The 18,081-nt window shown below is 52.6% G+C and overlaps 2 protein-coding genes across 2 annotated transcripts in view; one reads left to right on the forward strand and one right to left on the reverse strand.

The window, feature by feature from the left end:
* The window catches only part of PRRT4 (proline rich transmembrane protein 4), a 30,941-nt gene extending 19,125 nt beyond the window's left edge, over window positions 1–11,816 (forward strand). The window contains exon 4 of the mRNA XM_083461078.1: window positions 9,418–11,816. Within this exon, the coding sequence (XP_083317204.1) occupies window positions 9,418–11,249 (1,832 nt within the window). The 3' untranslated portion in view covers window positions 11,250–11,816. The remainder of the gene's footprint in view (window positions 1–9,417) is intronic.
* Window positions 1,036–2,667, reverse strand: LOC310686913 (adenylate kinase 8-like). Its single transcript, XM_083461441.1, has one exon. The coding sequence runs from the start codon at window positions 2,591–2,593 to the stop codon at window positions 1,154–1,156; it is 1,440 nt and encodes a 479-aa protein (XP_083317567.1). The 5' UTR covers window positions 2,594–2,667; the 3' UTR covers window positions 1,036–1,153.
* Window positions 11,817–18,081: the final 6,265 nt, after the last annotated feature.

An 18,081-nucleotide genomic window follows, 5' to 3' on the forward strand; every position in this document is an offset into this window, starting at 1 on the left:
GAGCCAAAATCTGACTGACAGCCAGAATCTTTCTAATCCCCTTTTCAAGCCATCCAGTTTGGTGGCCATCACTGCCTCCTGCTGGAGGGAGTTCCATGGTTTAACAGATGTGAACTTTTAGAGCAGATCACTACAAGACATGTCTCTGGAAAAATTTACACATCACTTGGGAGGATAGGCGAACTAATGCCAGTGTAGTGGAAGAAGCAAAGATCACCAGTGTTGAAGCAGTGACTCTTCAGCATCAACTTTATTGGACTGGTCATGTGCGGATGCCTGATGATCGTCTTCCAAAGCAACTCCTCTATTCCAAACTTAAAAATGGAAAGTGTAATGCTGGTGGTCAACAAAGAGGTTTAAAGACTCTCTCAAGGCAAATCTAAAAAAATGTAGTATAAACACTGACAACTGGGAAACAGTGGCCTGTGCGCGCTCCAGTTGGAGAACAGCCTTTATCAAAGGTGTCATGGGCTTTGAAGACACTCAAATTCAGGACACAAGGGAGAAACGTGTTGAAGGCACGCTTGGCAAACCCTCACCAGGATTAACTCCCGCCCGGAAACCTGTGCCCCACTCAGTGGTGGAGGAAGGGGGCAAGGGGAGCGCACTGCTCCGGCACCATCAGGGATGGGGGTACCAATGCTGTCGACCCCCCCCCAGAAATGCGCCACGCCCCCCCATGCACCGGCCGCCACGCCCCCAGGATGCATGCCACACCCCTGCGCTTGACCTGCCACACCCTGTGCACCAGCCATGCTCCCATCTGCTCTCTGCCCCTGGTGTCGAAGCATGCAGCTTCGCCACTGGCCCCAGTGTGGAAGGACGTGTGGATCCAGAATTGGCCTCCACAGTCACTTACGGACTCATTGTTAAAACCGTGTTTGTGGAAGACAATCTTACTCGGCTACGAGGAAGAAGAAGGAGAAGGAGAAGGAGAAGGAGAAGAAGAAGAAGAAGAAGAAGAAGAAGAAGAAGAAGAAGAAGAAGAAAGAACACCCTGGAGCATGTTTAAATGAAACAGAAACAAGGTCCAACTCGAAGCCAAAATACTTTTATTCTCTTAACTCTACAAATATCGATCTCTCCCCTGCCCCTCTGAGCCTCCCCGGCTGCTCTCTCCCACGGTGCAAGACTTGCCGGCATCTGGCATCGCTCACCTCCTCTGGACGGGCAGTGGCTTGACCAGGAAGCTCTCGATGTGCTCGAAAATGGTGTAGGGGTCCTGGTCCGCGTTCAGGAAGATGGCTTCCTCGTAGTAGTCCTCCAGCTCCGTCACCTGCCGGTTGTAGATGTCTGCCTTCTTCTCCACCAGGCTGGGAGCGTCCTTGGGGTTCCGCCGCAGGCGCTGGTGTACGTCCTCGTCGGCCGGAGGCTTGAAGATGGTGTGGTACCTCTCCCCCGAGACGGGGTCGGTGGCCCGCTGGCAGATGCGCTGCAAGGCCACGTCGGTGGGCAGGTTGAGGAAGAAGACCCGGTTTGGCTCGAAACCCGTGTGCTTGAAGAGGTCCGCCTGGTCCACATCGCGGGGGAAGCCGTGCAGCACCCAGCCGTTGGTCAGGCAGTCCTGCTCAGAGAGCCGGTCCTTGAGGACGCTCAGAGCGATGCTGTCTCTCACGGGGTAGCCGCTCTCAAAGAAGGGCTTGATGAGCTCGCCCACCGCCGTCTTGGCCGCCACCTTTTCCCGCAGCAAGTCGCCAAAGAAGATGTTGACCAGCCCGTACTTCTGGGCCAGCAGAGCGGCCTGCAGGCTCTTGCCACAGCCGGGTGGACCTAGGAGCAGCACTCGGGGGCTGAAGGGGGCGTCCGAGTGCGGGCGGCTCTGCACGAAATTCAGGACCTGGGCAAAGACGTCCACGCAGGGCTGGTCGGCGTTGATGGCCTTGTGGCACCCCTCGTACGCCTGGATGATGCCGGGCAGGTTGCGGTGGCTCTCCAGGAGGCGCCTGGCCGTGGCTGGTGCTGAAACGCCCTCCGGCCTCACCAGGCGCTTCTGGACGGCGAAGTCAACCGGCCAGTCGAAGGTGGTGTGATAGACCTCCTGGGTGAGCGGGTCCAGCAGCTTGCCCAGGTTCCTCTCCATCAGAACGGTGTCCGGAGCGGAGAGGACCACCACGTGCCGGGGGGCGATGCCCGTGGACTGCAGCACCAGGGCCTGGCTCCTCGTCTCGGGGAAGCCATCCAGCACCCAGCCCAGCTTGATGCAGTCCACGTCGTTCAAGCGCTCCTCCAGGAGGGCAGCCCACAGATCATTGGGGATCTGCTTCTTTTGATCCCGTAGGGCCATGGCCTCGCTGGATCTCTTGAGAAGCTTGCTGCGCATGAGGTCCTGGGGACAGAGGTACGTGGCGCTCAGGTGCTTGCAGATCCAGCGGGAGATGGTTGTCTTCCCAGAGGCTGGAGGCCCCACGACGAAGATCTTGGGCACCTCGTCGTTGTCCCTCTTCAGGTGGGCGATCATGAAGTCGATGGGGTTCTCGGGCTGATACACCAGGAGGTCCTCCATCAGACTCTGCATGAGCTGGAAGATGTTGTGTTTCTCGGCGTAGACGGCCATCGCCGGAGGGACTTGGTGGGGCTTGGTTGTGACATCCATCTCTCCCTGCTGACGCCACTGGAGCAGAAAGCCAGGTTCTCAAGCAGGTGTTGTGTTCCGAGGTCGCCCAGCAGCGACTGGTGACATCACCATCCGTAAAAGCGGAACACGGAACAACGCACAGCCCTCGGAGCGCTGAGCCATCCTGAGCGCAGCCTGGCCGCTGTTTTTATTGATTAGGACCAAGTAGCAATTAAAGCTCTGGTTTTCCCAGCAGTGATGTATGGAAGTGAGAGCTGGACCATAAAGAAGGCTGATCGCCAAAGAATGGATGCTTTTGAATTCTGGTGCTGGAGGAGACTCTGGAGAGTCCCCTGGACTGCAAGAAGATCAAACTCTCCATTCTGAAGGAAATCAGCCCTGAGTGCTCACTGGAAGGACAGATCCTGAAGCTGAGACTCCAATACTTTGGCCACCTCATGAGAAGAGAAGACTCCCTGGAAAAGACCCTGATGCTGGGAAAGATGGAGGGCACAAGGAGAAGTGGATGAAAGAGGACCAGATGGTTGAATAGTGTTCTCGAAGTTACCAGCATGAGTTTCACCAAAGTGCGGGAGGCAGTGGAAGACAGGAGTGCCTGGCGTGCTCTGGTCCAGGGGGTCATGAAGAGGCGGACACAACTAAACAACTAAACAACAACAGAGTAGCAATTTATCATACTTGCTGAGCACAGATGCCTGTTTAGTTTTTAGTTGCTGATATTCCCTGAGTTGTTTTCATTAAAAAGATTTTGTTAAAGTCTTTTCATAATACAGTAAGAGAAATTCCTCTAAGTAAAAACAAAAGCAAGGAGAGAAAGAGAAAACACCAAAGGAAAACCCCCAAAATAGCAGAAGACAAAAGAGAAGAAGAGAAGAAAAATAAAAATGATTTTTCGTCTGTCAGTTACACAACAGAAATTGTTCAAGATATTCACTCTAGAATGGCACCCAACTGATCTACTTTCTAGTTAGGCAATATTTACCCAAATGGATTGATTCATTTCCCTTTTTACACAAAAAGTCCAAAAGGGGTTCTGTTGTTGTTGTTGTTGTTGAATGTCAGCAATACAGTCATACCTCGTGTTACAGACGCTTCAGGTTACACGTTTTTGGGACACGGACGTGCCAAAACCCAGAAGAACGGGTTACTTCCGGGTTTCAGCACTCACGCATGCACAGAAACACTAAATTGCACTTTGCGCATGTGCAGAAGCGCCGAATTGCAACCCGCGCGTGTGCAGACGCCCCACTGCGGGTTATGGACACTGCAGGTTGCGAACGTGCCTCCCACACGGATCACGTTTGCAACCCGAGCGTCCACTGTAGTTTTTCTCTCCAGTAACTTCAACAACCATTCCTCCATATTAAACAGTAATAAATATTTCCATCTTTGTCCACACAAGACTCTCTGCATTTCCATTTCCTGTTGTATTTGCCACAGTTTTCCATCTTGATTTTTGGGGGAGGAAGGCTCTTCCATTAACGCTTCTCCCATTCTGTTTCCAAGAAAAGCTCCAGAGGCTTGACAGCTTTCCTCACTAAATTCACTCCAAATTTTACACCGAGTCCTCCTTTCTTTCTCAACTTTCTCTCTCTCTGCTGGCTCAGGGTGTCTTTTCATATAGCCATCCATGGAACACCTGTGTGAAGGACTTCTTAAAAAAATAAGAAACCCAGGAGTAGTAGTTTGCTAAGGTTGCTGGGAACTGGAAGTCCTGCAAGGGATAGACTACAGTTCCCATGATTCTTGGGATATAACAAAGCTATAACAAAGGGGGGATTTTTTCATCTCCGCCAAGCCAAGCCGTTGGCTCCTTACCTCTCTCGCCCTGACCTAGCCACTGTGATCCATGCGACGGTCACCTCCAGACTGGATTATTGTAACTCGCTCTATGTGGGGCTGCCCTTGAGACTGACCCAGAAACTCCAGTGGGTGCAGAATGCCGCAGCGAGACTCCTTACGAGGTCTTCGCTGCGAGATCACATTCACCCGGTGCTTTTCCAGCTGCACTGGCTCCCGGTGGAGTACAGGATCAGGTTCAAGGTGCTGGTTTTGACCTTTAAAGCCCTATATGGCCTAGGACCCTCGTACCTACGGGACCGCCTCTCCTGGTATGCCCCACAGAGAAACTTACGGTCTTCAAATAAAAACATCTTGATGGTCCCAGGCCACAGAGAAGTTAGGCTGGCCTCAACTAGAGCCAGGGCTTTTTCGGCTGGGGCTCCGATCTGGTGGAACGCTCTGTCACAAGAGACCAGGGCCCTGCAGGACTTGACATCTTTCCACAGGGCCTGCAAGACGGAGCTGTTCCACCAGGCTTTGGCCAAGGCACAGTCTGACCCCCTTCTTTGGTAATCCTCACAGAAATCTAGCCCAATGGTTGCCACTAATTTGATTTGAACCGTAAACCAACTGACCGACAAACATATCTACATGCCGCTAGCTACCATCCCAAACATACCAAACAGTCCATTGTATATAGCCAGGCACTACGTTACAGCCGTATCTGTTCCAATTCTACAGACAGAGACACTCACCTAAGAGATCTACAGCAAACCTTTTTAGAACTAAAATACCCAGCAGATGAAGTTAGACAACAGATCAACAGAGCCAGACTGATACCCAGAGAGAACTTGCTGCAAGACAGACCCAAAAAAGAAAATAACAGAACACCTCTAGTCATCCCATACAGCTCCCAAGTTAAAACAGTACAACGCATCATCAGAGATCTACAACCTCTCCTGGACAATGACAGTTCTCTTTCTCAAGCTCTGGGAGGAAGACCTTTCATTGCCTACAGACAGCCACCCAATCTTAAACAACTCCTAACCCACAATAATACTACAGCCAGACTTAACACGGACACTGGCACCAGAGCCTGCAATAAACCCAGATGCCAACTTTGCTGCCACATACACCCGGACAACACCATTACTGGCCCCAACAACATCACACATACCGTCTCAGGACTATTTAATTGCTCATCGTCTAACATTGTGTATGCCATCAAATGCCAACAGTGTCCTTCAGCTCTCTATATTGGACAAACAGGCCAAACCTTACGCCAAAGAATAAACGGACATAAATCTGACATCAAGAATCACAAAACAGAGAAACCAGTAGGAGAACACTTCAATCTCCCAGGACATTCTATACAAGATCTCAAAGTAGCTGTTTTACTACAAAGGAATTTCAGAAATAGACTGGAAAGACATTGGATTCTTATCTCATTATACATGACTAAGCCATTTTTCACCTTCTCACCCCCTGCCTTTTCCTGTAAGACCTATTGCAGTCGTTAAGAGTCGCCAACAGGCTCATCTCAGCTATCTGCCAATCTCCCATTCCCACCACCCTTCTGAGTAATACCCCTCCCCACCTTCTCACTATATAGAAGGATCTGGCAACTTCTGTTTCAGTGTATCTGAAGAAGTGTGCATGCACACGAAAGCTCATACCAAGAACTAACTTAGTTGGTCTTTAAGGTGCTACTGGAAGGAATTTTTTATTTTGACTATGGCAGACCAACACGGCTACCTATCTGTAACTTGATTTGAACTGATTTTATAGAATGTTGTTACTTTACTGTTGTTAGCCACTCTGAGCCCGGCTTCGGCTGGGGAGGGCAGGATCTAAATAAATTATTATTATTATTATTAGGGATGTGCTTTAAAGAGATGATATTTGTTGTTGGTCCAGGAAGAGCAGGAGCCTGGAGCTCAGTGAGCAGAACTGAGAGCAGGAGGTGTTTGCTCTGGCTTCCTGTGTGCTTAGAAGAGGCCCAGGGCCTCTGCAAACAGCACCCGCGGGGGCCTCTGTTGCTCCAGACAAGGCATCTGAAATATACTCAGATACATAACAGCATCCCACCTCCTGGCTGACCTCCCATCTCAGCTCCCTTGAAAAGGGCTGCATTGCAGGAGACTTTGTGCAAATATCAGAAGTATCCCAGGACCACTGATTCAGGGGGTGGACCCTGCCCTCTTCTGCCAGGTCGGTTGGGGTGAATTTACTCAGTCCGCAGAGCGGCTGATTCTCCAATTGTCCTTGCCCACCTGCAATAGCTCCCCCCCCCATGCTCCCCCCCCCATGTTTCAGGCCAAATGGGAATCCTTTCTTCCTGTCTGAATTCCTTCCCAATAATCCTCCCCTTTGAGCCCTTAAAGGGTCTCTTCAAATGCAAATCTTCAAAACGAGCCATCAGTATGGAAGAAGCAAAGATGACCAGTGTCCAAGCGATGATTCTTCAACATCAACTTCGTTGGACTGGTCATTTTGTGCGGATGCCTGATGATCGTCTTCCAAAGCAACTGCTCTCTTCCGAACTTAAAAATGGAAAGCGTGGTCAACAAAAGAGGTTTAAAGACTCTCTCAAGGCAAATCTAAAAAAATATACGGTATGGATAAACACTGACTGGCCTGCGAGCGCTCCAATTGGAGAACAGCCTTTAACAAAGGTGTCATGGGCTTTGAAGATGCTTGAACTCAGGACGCAAGGGAGAAACATGCTAAGAGGAAGGCATGCTTGGCAAACCCTCACCATGATCAATTCCCACCCAGAAACCAATGTCCCCACTGTGGAAGGACATGTGGATCCAGAATTGGCCCCCATAGTCACTTAAGGACTCACTGTTAAGATAGGGTTACCAGACGTTCCCAGTTCCTGGGGACAATCCTTGGATTTGCAAATCTGTCCCCGGACAAATTCCGTCCCCAGAATGTCCCCCGATTTGCAAATCTGTCCCTGGGAAACATGGCAGCGGCAGCCTCAGCAGCCTGGAACCAGCCTGGTAGCACAGTTGGCACTGGCTGGCTCCAGGAGCTGCTCGCTGCCGTGGCGCCCGCCATTTTTCCTCACCAAAAGTCCCCATATGATGTGTCTTGTGCACAACACATCATATGGGGACGTCTGGCAAGGAAAAATGGTGGGCGCCATGGCAGTGAACAGTGAGCAGCTCTTGAAGCCAGCCAGAGCCAACTGTGCTCCCAGGCTGGCTCTGGGTTGCTGACTGCCACTGCCACCGCCGCCACTGCCAAAGGGGAACTGGGGACGTCCGGTGGTACTGATCTCCTGCCCCCTTCCCCCTTTGTTTTGACTGATCAGAGGAGGCACAGGAGGCGCAGCCAGATGGCCATTGCCCAGTTTTTTTAAAAAAACCCTGCACATTTATGTTTCACAGGGTTGCGAAAGAAGGGCTTTGCACCTTGCCTGGCAGAGAGACTGCACGCCTTGCGCCCCTCCTGGGCAAGGGGCACCCGCCCACGACTCCTGAGTCACTCCCTATCTGTCAAAACAAAGGGGGGAAGGGAGCAGATCATTGGGGAAGGCTCAGGATATGCATGTGTGCTTGGGCGCAGGGTCTTTTACCTCTCCATCCCCACTACTGACTCCCTGTTTCTACTCAGCTTCAAAAAAAAAAAAGTGTCCTCAGATTCATCATAACTATATGTTAAGAGCATGTTCATGGAAGACCATCTTCCTCGGCTACAAGGGATCACAGAAGAAGAAGGAGAAGGAGAAGGAGAAGGAGAAGGAGAAGGAGAAGGAGAAGAAGAAGAAGAAGAAGAAGAAGAAGAAGAAGAAGAAGAAGAGGAAGAAGAAGAAGAGGAGGAGGAGGAGAAGAAGAAGAAGAAGAAGAAGAAGAAGAAGAAGAAGAAGAAGAAGAAGAAGAAGAAGAAGAAGAAGAAGAGGAAGAAGAAGAAGAGGAGGAGGAGGAGGAGAAGAAGAAGAAGAAGAAGAAGAAGAAGAAGAAGAAGAAGAAGAAGAAGAAGAAGAAGAAGAAGAAGAAGAAAAAGAAGAAGAAGAAGAAGAAGAAGCAGCAGCAGCAGCAGCAGCAGCAGCAGCAGCGGCTGCCAGCTGCCTCTGTGCCCTTGGAAAGAGAGGCATGAAAAGCAAGGAGGGGCAATATTTTTCAGAGATGTGCAGGGAGGGAGTCCCAGAGAGCACAATCTTCCTCTGGGGCTTGGGCAGCAGTTTTACACCTTCAGCACTTACCTGATTCTGTCTTATGCATCTTAACAAGTCTACTTGGAGTTAAATACCATCTATGAATCATTTTCAGGTAGTTCTCCTTCAAAGAATAACATGCTGTAAATTTCAAGTCACTTTTCCAGAGTTTCCCCCGGAGGTTAAAATCTATATCGTGTCCTGTATCTATTGCCCGGTGTGTCACTGAGGCTTTCACAAGCTTGGCTTTTGTTTCCCAACCTAATAACAGATTGTATATTGTAGACAAAAGTTTGTATTTGTTTTGCAGAAGCTCTTTTTCAAATTGTAAGCTTTGGTCCAAAAAAAACCATTTTTCCTATCTATTTTAAACATTTCATGTAACTGGTGAGATTGTAACAAATCCATAACATGGCTCCTTACATTTTCCATTGATTTCAGTTTGGGTCCCACCCCCCATAAAATGCAGCAATTACTTGTAAGTTGCCGACGGTCTATCCATATTAACTCTCTTAATAGTAATGGCCTTGATAGGAGATAGCCATAAAGGTTTTTTTTCCTTTCCAGCAGATCTTTATATTTCTCCCAAACGTTATACAGATTCTTCCTAATAATATGGATCATAAAACTTTTTATAAATTTTTGGCTTTCCATAACAAAGACATTCATGCCAGCCGAATTTAAAATCATGACCTTCTAAGTCCAGGATGTCTGCATTATCCAATATAATCCACTCTTTTAACTAACACAAACAGGCTGTCTCATAATACATTTGCAGGTCTGGCAGTTTCCTTCCATCCTTTGGGTGGGATCCACGATGGGGCTTTCAGGGACTTGCTCCCGGTGAACAAACCAACCTCTCAGTCCGCCTCCTTTTCTCCTTCTCCCCCCATAGGTTCCGAATCCAGCAGCCTCTCCGCATCTCCGGGCAGCGAAGGGGCTTTCGTGGCTCTGCCAGGCTGCCCACCTGACCTGCTGAATGACTGCGGTTCACCGCTGCCCGACCCCGGCTCACCCCCGGCCTCCTCGCTGCTCTCGCCAGCCCTGCCCCTCTTCGTGCCACTGCATGCCGACTGGGACGTGGCCCTGGCAGAGTGGGGCCTGGCCTGGGAGGCTCATGTCTATGGGGCAGGCTCCCTCTTTGCCCTCCTGGCTCTCCTCTCCCTGCTGGGCCTACTGGGCCTCCCTTGTCGCTGCCCTGCCGGCTGCAAAACCCTGGCGCTGCTGCAGCTGCTTCTGCTGGGGGCTGGCGGCGGGCGAGCCGCCCTCCTCCTTGGCGACGCCTGCGGGCACCTCGAGCTGCTGCCCGCCTTTGCCCTGCGGCTGCTCCACGACCTGGCACTGCCCTGCCTGACCTCGGCTCTGGCCACCACCCTGCTGCTGCTTTCGCGCCGTGTCCGCCTGGAGCACTCCTCGCCCTCCAGCCTGCGCCACCCTTGCCTGCTGGCTGCCCTGGTCCTGCTGCACTTCTCAGTGGCCACGGGGGCCGTTCTGGCCACTGACCTCCTCCACCAGCTGCCCTTCCTGCTCCTGGCTTCGCGAGGCGCCTTCGCCCTCCTGGCTGCCCTGCTCTCCGTCTCCTTCCTCATCTTCCACTGCAGGGCGCGAGCCGACGCCGCACAGATCTACGACCTCAAGAGCGCCACGCAGCCAGCCTGCCGCTGCCCCTTCGCCGACACCCGCCAGTGGAGGCAGGCCGCCCACACTGCCCTCCCGGCCGCCTTCTTTGGGCTGCTGAGCGCCAGCCTGCACACCTACGCCATCCTGCATGCCCTGGGCTACGGCCTGCGCCCCCAGCTCTTTGGGCCCTGGCCCTGGTGGGGGCTGCAGCTGGCCTGCCGCATCTGCGAGGCGGGCATGGGGCTGCCCTTGGCCTTCCTGGGGCTGTACGCCACCTTCTGCTCCTCTCCGGCCGGAGGGCCGCCCTGCTGCGCCCGCTGCTGCTGCCTCTCTGCGGACCCCGCTGCTGCCAAGGCCCAGCTCCTGCCCAACAACTTCCAGTGGGCATTGTCGCAGCACGAGAAGCTGGTGGTCTGCGACACCATCGCCCGCAGCGAGTCCGACTACCTCCCGCTCTACGCCCTGCCTGCCGGGGAGGCCGACGACACCAAAGCCGTCTCCGTGCTGAGCGTGGCCGTGGAGGCTGGCGACCCCACAGCCGATTTCCAGCCCCCCTCGCCCATCGACCTCCGGCGCAGCATCGACGAAGCTCTGTGCAGCGAGGGGCTCTTCCTCCAGGACGGGGGATCTCCCTACGCCCCCTCCAGCACCCTGTCGCTCAGCCTGGCCCGGGATCGGTCTGCAGAGAGCGAGCTCTACCGCACGGCCTCCTGCCTGGAGCTGGTGCCTGCCCGGTCCTGGGGGGCCGGCGGGGAGGGGGCCAGCGGAGCCACCACTGCCGCCTCCTCGTCCCCGGAGCCTTGGGGGGGCGGCGAGGGCGGCAGCAGCACCTGCTCCACCTGCCCCTACAGACACTCCACGGACGACACCTCTCTCGTGCTCAGCTCCAGCCCCGGGAAAAGCCCCCCGCGGGTCTCGCCGGCCTGCGGGAGCCCCCCGCCTCCAGGCCGCCAGAGCTGGCCCCAGGCTCCCGTCTCCCAAGAATCCCTGGTGTCGTCGTCTTCGGGGCCCCGGGGGCCACACGCAGCCCTCCTGCAGGAGGAGTTCATGGACGTGTGCCGCCAAATTGATGCCCTCAGCGTCAGCAGCGACACCATAGACTTGTAGGCGTGCTGGGCGGAGGGAGGGGAGGCTGACCTTTGACCCCCCCAAAAAAGGCACGTGCAATTCTCAGCGGGAGCTGCAGTGGGGCAGGTGCCTTGCCACTCTCCCCCCCCCCAGCCGCCGACTTTGCATGGGTCAGGAATCATGGGGTGCGGCTGAGCATGGGGGGGCTGCTCTTGTCTGCTCTGCTCCCCCCACCCCCAAGGGGAAGGAAAGACAAACGGACATCCCTGCTGGGGCACAGCCATATGCAATGCCCCCCCTGCCCCCAACCTGTGTCCTCCTCTGGTCTGCTGAGGCCTCAGTGTTAGTAAAGAGCCTGCCCCACAACCCCCCCTCTCCGGACTTGCTTTCCCATCCCCTAAGGGGGGGGGGCTGCCCTCCAGCAAGAGTTTGTTCCCTTTAGTAGCGATGAAAGAGGATGTCTTGCCTTGTTCCATGGTGTCGTCGACTAAGAAGAAAAGGAAGCAGGTGAGGACCCCCCCCCTCCTCACCAGGGCTGGGGGAGGGAGCAGGGAAAGCGAGAGAGAGAGTTTTAACCTTTATTTATCAATAAAAGAGTTTTATGGAGACACGTGTCTGGGTTTCCTCTTTGGGAAGCGCAGCGGAGATTCACCTGCGAGTTCTGCGTTGCAAGGGGTTGGGATGGATGACCCTGTGGGCCCCATCCGATGGGACTGTGGTTCTGTGCCGCCTGGTCCCCCACTGCTACCCCTCTTATAGAGCTGCCTTCTGCTGAGCCAGACCTTTGGGCCTGTCTAGCTTGGTTCTTCCCACACTGACGGGCAGGGGCTCCCCAGGGTTTTGCTCCAGCCGTGCTTGGAGCCAGAGTCGCACCTGGACTCCCTTGCACCCTTGGGAAGGAGCTGTGCCAGCACCTCCAGAGGCAGGAGAGACCATGGACCAGAAACCCAAAAATGTTTGCTTTCTGTCCCCTTTGTTATTAGAGGCTACTGCCCACACACTTTCGGCTTGTGTGGTGGCACCTCGGTAAAACCACTTCTGACTGTTTGTAGCAGAGTTTTCCCCGGAGGCAGAGGACAAGAACAGGAGTCACACTCAGATTCACAGTCAAGAGCTTCTCTATTGCTTGACTGGCAGCACAAGCATTTCTGTTCCTATTACAGTGGTACCTCTGGATACGAACAGGATCCGTTCCGGAGCCCCGTTCACATCCAGAAGCAAACGTATCTAGCAACAGCACGTCTGCGCGCACACACGTCACTTTTTGCCACTTCTGCGCATGTGCATGATGTCATTTTGAGTGTCTGCACATGCACAAGCAGCGAAACACGGAAGTAACGCGCTCCGTTACTTCCGGGTTGCCGCGGAGCGCAACTCGAACGTGCTCAACCTGAAGCTCATTCAACCTGAGGTATGACTGTATATACAAGCTACAGTGGTACCTCGGGTTACAGACGCTTCAGGCCCACTAACCCAGAAATAGTACTCAGGTTAAGAACTTTGCTTCAGGATGAGAACAGAAATGGCGCGGCGGCAGCGGGAGGCCCCATTAGCTAAAGTGGTGCTTCAGGTTAAGAACAGTTTCAGGTTAAGAACGGACCTCCAGAATGAATTAAGTACTTAACTCGAGGTACCACTGTATTTACATTCCTTCTTTATCTCTCCAGCACGGTATACTCTCAGTCCAGTAATTAACAATCCTGACACAGCAAAACTCACAGTATCAGCCGCACACGTTGTCTTACTTCCAACCTTGTTGTCAGCGTGTGTGCTGACTGTGTGTGTGCTTTCCTCGTGTGGAAATTGTAGCCTGCAACTTTCTCCCTTTATTTGCACCTCCAGCTGACAACCAATCAAGTCTAGTGTGCCACTCCTACACACTAAAGAAAACTCTGGAACCCTCTTTAAAGCTTCCAGGAACTTTTATCTGTTTCTTAAAGAAAGTTTTCATAACATTTGTGACTTCTGCCATGGACATCAAGATGGGCTCTGCTCCTTCTTCTCCTCTTCCTCCTCCTCTGGTCCCTCGGTCTGCCAGCCGCTTTCCATTCTGTCTCCCTTCCTGTTCCCTCCTCTTGCAAGTCCCTCCCCTCCCAACAACCTCTCCATTTTTCTTCCATTTATTATTTTTATTATTATTTATTTGTACCCCACCCATCTGGCTGGGTTTCCCCAGCCACTCAGGGTGGCTTCCAACAAAGACTAAAAATACATTAAAATGTTACACATTAAAAGCTTCCCTGAACAGGGCTGCCTTCAGATGTCTTCTAAACATTAGATAGTTGTTTATCTCTTTGACATCTGGTGGGAGGGCGTTCCACAGGGCGGGTGCCACCACCAAGAAGGCCCTCTGCCTGGTTCCCTGTAATTTCACTTCTCACAGTGAGGAAACGCCAGAAGGTCCTCAGCGCTGGTGTCCGGGCTGAACGATGGGGGTGGAGACACTCCTCCAGGGATACAGGACAGAGGCAGTTTAGGGCCCCACTGAGCCCCACTGGGGAGGGGGCCCTGCAGGGCTGTTGTGACGGCCCACACCAGTGACTGGATTCCGCCGCAGAGGCGCACACCTCTCCCAGCCGCCCAGGACAGCAGAGGAGCTGCCCAAGGAGCGCACAGGTAGGCGGACAGGCTCCTAGCCCCACCCCACCCCCCAAAATGGCACAGAGGAAAATAGGACGTGCATCTTTCCGGGATAGGCTCACGTGTGAGTCACATGACTTGCACAAGAGGGCATCCCCCCAGATGGGGACCACACTCTTATCACAGGAGCCAGGTGACTTGTGTAAGAGCACGCTCCCCCCCCCAACAAAACGGGCATCTTTGGGGGTCGTGCTCTTGTGGGAGCATCCTGGGATCCAACCGGAAGCCAGTATGGCTTCTGTAATTCTGGGATGTCCCGCTTGAAGTGGAACAGTTGAAGGGTATGGCCACCGCGAGCCTGCCTAGAGAGGTGAGGATTTTGCACATGCACCCTGGGCCTGCTGTGGACTCCCAGCTGTCCATGGAGGCGCAGGTCAGTTCTGTGTCCTTGGCAGCTGTCTACCAGCTCCATCTGGTACGCAGGATGAGACCCCACCTGCCCACAGACTGTCTCGCCAGAGTGGTGCATGCTCTGGTTATCTCCCGCTTGGACTACTGCAATGCGCTCTACGTGGGGCTACCTTTGAAGGTGACCCGGAAACTACAACTAATCCAGAATGCGGCAGCTAGACTGGTGACTGGGAGTGGCCGCCGGGACCACATAACACCGCTCTTGAAAGACCTACATTGGCTCCCAGTATGTTTCTGAGCACAATTCAAAGTGTTGGTGCTGACCTTGAAAGCCCTAAACGGCCTCAGCCCAGTATACCTGAAGGAGCATCTCCACCTCCATCGTTCTGCCCGGACACTGAGGTCCAGCACCGAGGGCCTTCTAGCGGTTCCCTCGCTGTGAGAAGCCAAGTTACAGGGAACCAGGCAGAGGGCCTTCTCGGTGGTGGCGCCCGCCCTGTGAAAAGCCCTCCCACCAGATGTCAAAGAGAAAAACAACTACCAAACTTTTAGAAGAGATTTGAAGGCAGCCCTGTTTAGGGAAGCTTTTAATGTTTAATACGTTATTGTATTTTAGTGTTTTGTTGGAAGCCGCCCAGAGTGGCGGGGTATAAATAAATTATTATTATTATTATTATTATTATTATTATTATTATTATTATTATTATTATTATTATTATTGGCAGGGGACAGCCTGGTCGACCCCTCGTTATGCCTCTGCCAGGAGCCAACGGGAATTGAACCCACGACGTTTAGCATGGAACGCAGCCTCTCTGACGCTGTCTCTCTGCCACCGCTGCCTCCCCTGTGTGGAACCCGGAGGCATTGCAGAGGGAGGGTCTAGATGACCCCCAGGGTCCCTTCCAAGGCTGCTGCTCTCTGATCCTAAGGAAAGTGGTCCTTTCTGAGCTGTGGCTTCCCAGCCTGCCCTCCCCTTCCTGCAGTTCAGCTGTGCCAAACCCTGCTGGGGGTCCCTGCCCTTCTCCCTGCAAACAGACCCCCCCTTCGCTCCCCCTTGCATGCCTCTCCCCCCTCCAGGGCACACATGGCTCCAGACAGTATGACTGACACCCATCGATCTCTCTCTGCACACCCAGCTTTTCTCTCCCTTTTCGCAACGTAATTTTTATTACATTCTTCCAAGCATGTTCACAGTCGTCTTCATCCCAAATAACGACATTGCTTCATAAATTGACCTCCGCAGTGTATTCTACCCAAACCCTTTCTATGGCATTTTATCTTTATCCAGTGCAGGAGGTTTCTCCATTTACCGTTATTTTAACATTCCCCCCCCCCCCCGCTGCCTTCATCATGAATCCTGTGGCCGCAATTTCATTTGACTAGAGTGTGTTTTTCAAGCAGTCCACAAAAGGCCTTCTTCTATCAAAAGCGGATCATTCTGATCTTTCCGTTTCGCTGCCAGCCTTGCCATTTCTGCACAGTCCAGGGCACACACACATGGCTCCAACTGGTGTGACTGGCGCCCATCGATCTCTCTCTGCACACCCAGCTTTTCCACTCTGGGTCAGTCAGGCGCAGGAAAGGCCTCTTTTCTCCAGGCTTCAGAAAACTGGGTTGCTCCGCCTGCTTGCATCGAATGGCGAGTGAAATTGGGGCCGAGCTGTGTGGCCGCACCCTGACCCTGCGCCCGGACAGTCAAATCAGCTCAGTGCAGAACTGAGCTCCTGCTGAAGAAGGGAGGGAGCATGTGCAGAGGGCCTTTTGCAGGAAGGACGGAAGCTGCCTTTGTTGTTGTCTAGCTGTTTAGTCGTGTCCACCTCTTTGTGACCCCCTGGACCAGAGCACGCCAGGCCCTCCTGTCTTCCACTGCCTCCCGCAGTTTGGTCAAACTCATGCTGGTAGCTTCAAGAACACTGTCCCACCATCTCGTCCTCTGTCGTCCCCTTCTCCTTGTGCCCTCCATCTTTCCCAACATCAGGGTCTTTTCCAGGGTGTCTTCTCTTCTCATGAGGTGGCCAAAGTCTTGGAGAATTCAAAAGCATCCATTCTTCGGTGATCAGCCTTCTTGATGGTCCAGCTCTCACTTCCATACATCACGGCTGGGAAAACCATAGCTTTAAGTAGACGGACCTTTTTTGGCAAGGTGATGTCCCTGCTTTTTAAGATGCTGTCTAAGTTTGTCATTGCTTTTCTCCCAAGAAGCAGGCGTCTTTAAATTTCGTGACTGCTCATACTGGCTCAAATCACCTAGTTCAAGACTGCCTGCACTGACTGGCAGCAGCTCGCTTGGGTTTAACGAAGGCGAAACTCCCAGCCGTGCCTGGAGGTGCTGGGAATTGAACCCAACATCTTCTGCATGCAATGCTCCACCCACTGAGCGATGGACTCCCTGGCCTGCCAGTCAGAGCCATCTTTCCTATTGGGCTTAGTGGCGCTTTGCACCAGGGCGCTGGCCTCTCAGGGGCGCCCCAGCCAGTGGGGGAGCTGTGCGGCTTTGCCAGCGGCCTCCCCTTTCCCTGCATGCCCGCCAGCTGTGCCCCATCAACCATATGCAGATGATATGGATGATACCCGGCCCTTCGTCTCTTTCAAATCAGAACTAGTGAAGGCGGTGCAGGACTTGCCCTCCCCGGAGCCCTTGGGCAGCCACAGAAGCTCTCCTGCCATACCACACCTACTGCTTGGTGCGAATGTTTTTGTTTTGGAGACAAAGAGGACCATAAATCTCAGCTCCAAAGGCAGAGATGGCTTAAAAGAGGATTAGACACATTTCTGAAGGATAAGAGCTATTGAAGGCTCCTTCTTCTTCTTTGGCGATCAATTGTAGCCGAGTAAGATGGTCTTCCATGAACACGGTTTTAACAATGAGTCCTTAAGTGACTGTGGAGGCCAATTCTGGATCCACACGTCCTTCCACAGTGGGGACATAGGTTTCTGGGCAGGAGTTGATCCTGGTGTGGTTTTGACAAACGTGCCTTTCCTCTTAGCACAAAACAAAATAAAAACATTCCTTCCAGTAGCACCTTAGAGACCAACTAAGTTTGTTATTGGTATGAGCTTTCGTGTGCATGCACACTTCTTCAGATACTGTGGTACCTCAGGTTACAGACACTTCAGGGTACATACGCTTCAGGTTACAGACTCCGCTAACCCAGAAATAGTACCTTGGGTTAAGAACTTTGCTTCAGGATGAGAACAGAAATATTGTGGTGGTGGTGCAGCGGCAGTGGGAGGCCCCATTAGCTAAAGTGGTACCTCAGGTTAAGAACAGTTTCAGGTTAAGAATGGACCTCCGGAATGAATTAAGTTCTTAACCTGAGGTACCAATGTACTATGAAACCTCATACCAATAACAAACTTAGTTGGTCTCTAAGGTGTTACTGGAAGGAATTTTTTTATTTTGTTTTGACTATGGCAGACCAACACGGCTACCCACCTGTAACTTCCTCTTAGCACGTTTCTCCCTTGTATCCTGAGTTCAAACGTCTGAAGACACCTTTGGTCAAGGCTGTTCTCCAACTGGAGCACTTGCAGGCCAGTTCTTCCCAGTTGTCAGTGTTCATGCTACATTATTAAAAATTTGCCTTGAGATAGTCTTTAAACCTCTTTTGTTGACCACCAGCATTATGCTTTCCATTTTTAAGTTCAGAATAGAGTAGTTGCTTTGGAAGACAATAATCAGGTGTCCACACAACATGACCATGACCACAACATGAAGGCTCCAAGGCAGGATGAAGAAGAAGAGTTTGGATTTGATATCCCGCTTTATCACTACCCGAAGGAGTCTCAAAGCGACTCACATTCTCCTTTCCCTTCCTGCCCCACAACAAACACTCTGTGAGGTGAGTGGGGCTGAGAGACTTCAGAGAAGTGTGAGTAG

The sequence above is a fragment of the Podarcis liolepis genome (genome assembly GCF_965112155.1).
Source record: "Podarcis liolepis genome assembly, chromosome: 10".
Lineage (NCBI taxonomy): Eukaryota > Metazoa > Chordata > Lepidosauria > Squamata > Lacertidae > Podarcis > Podarcis liolepis.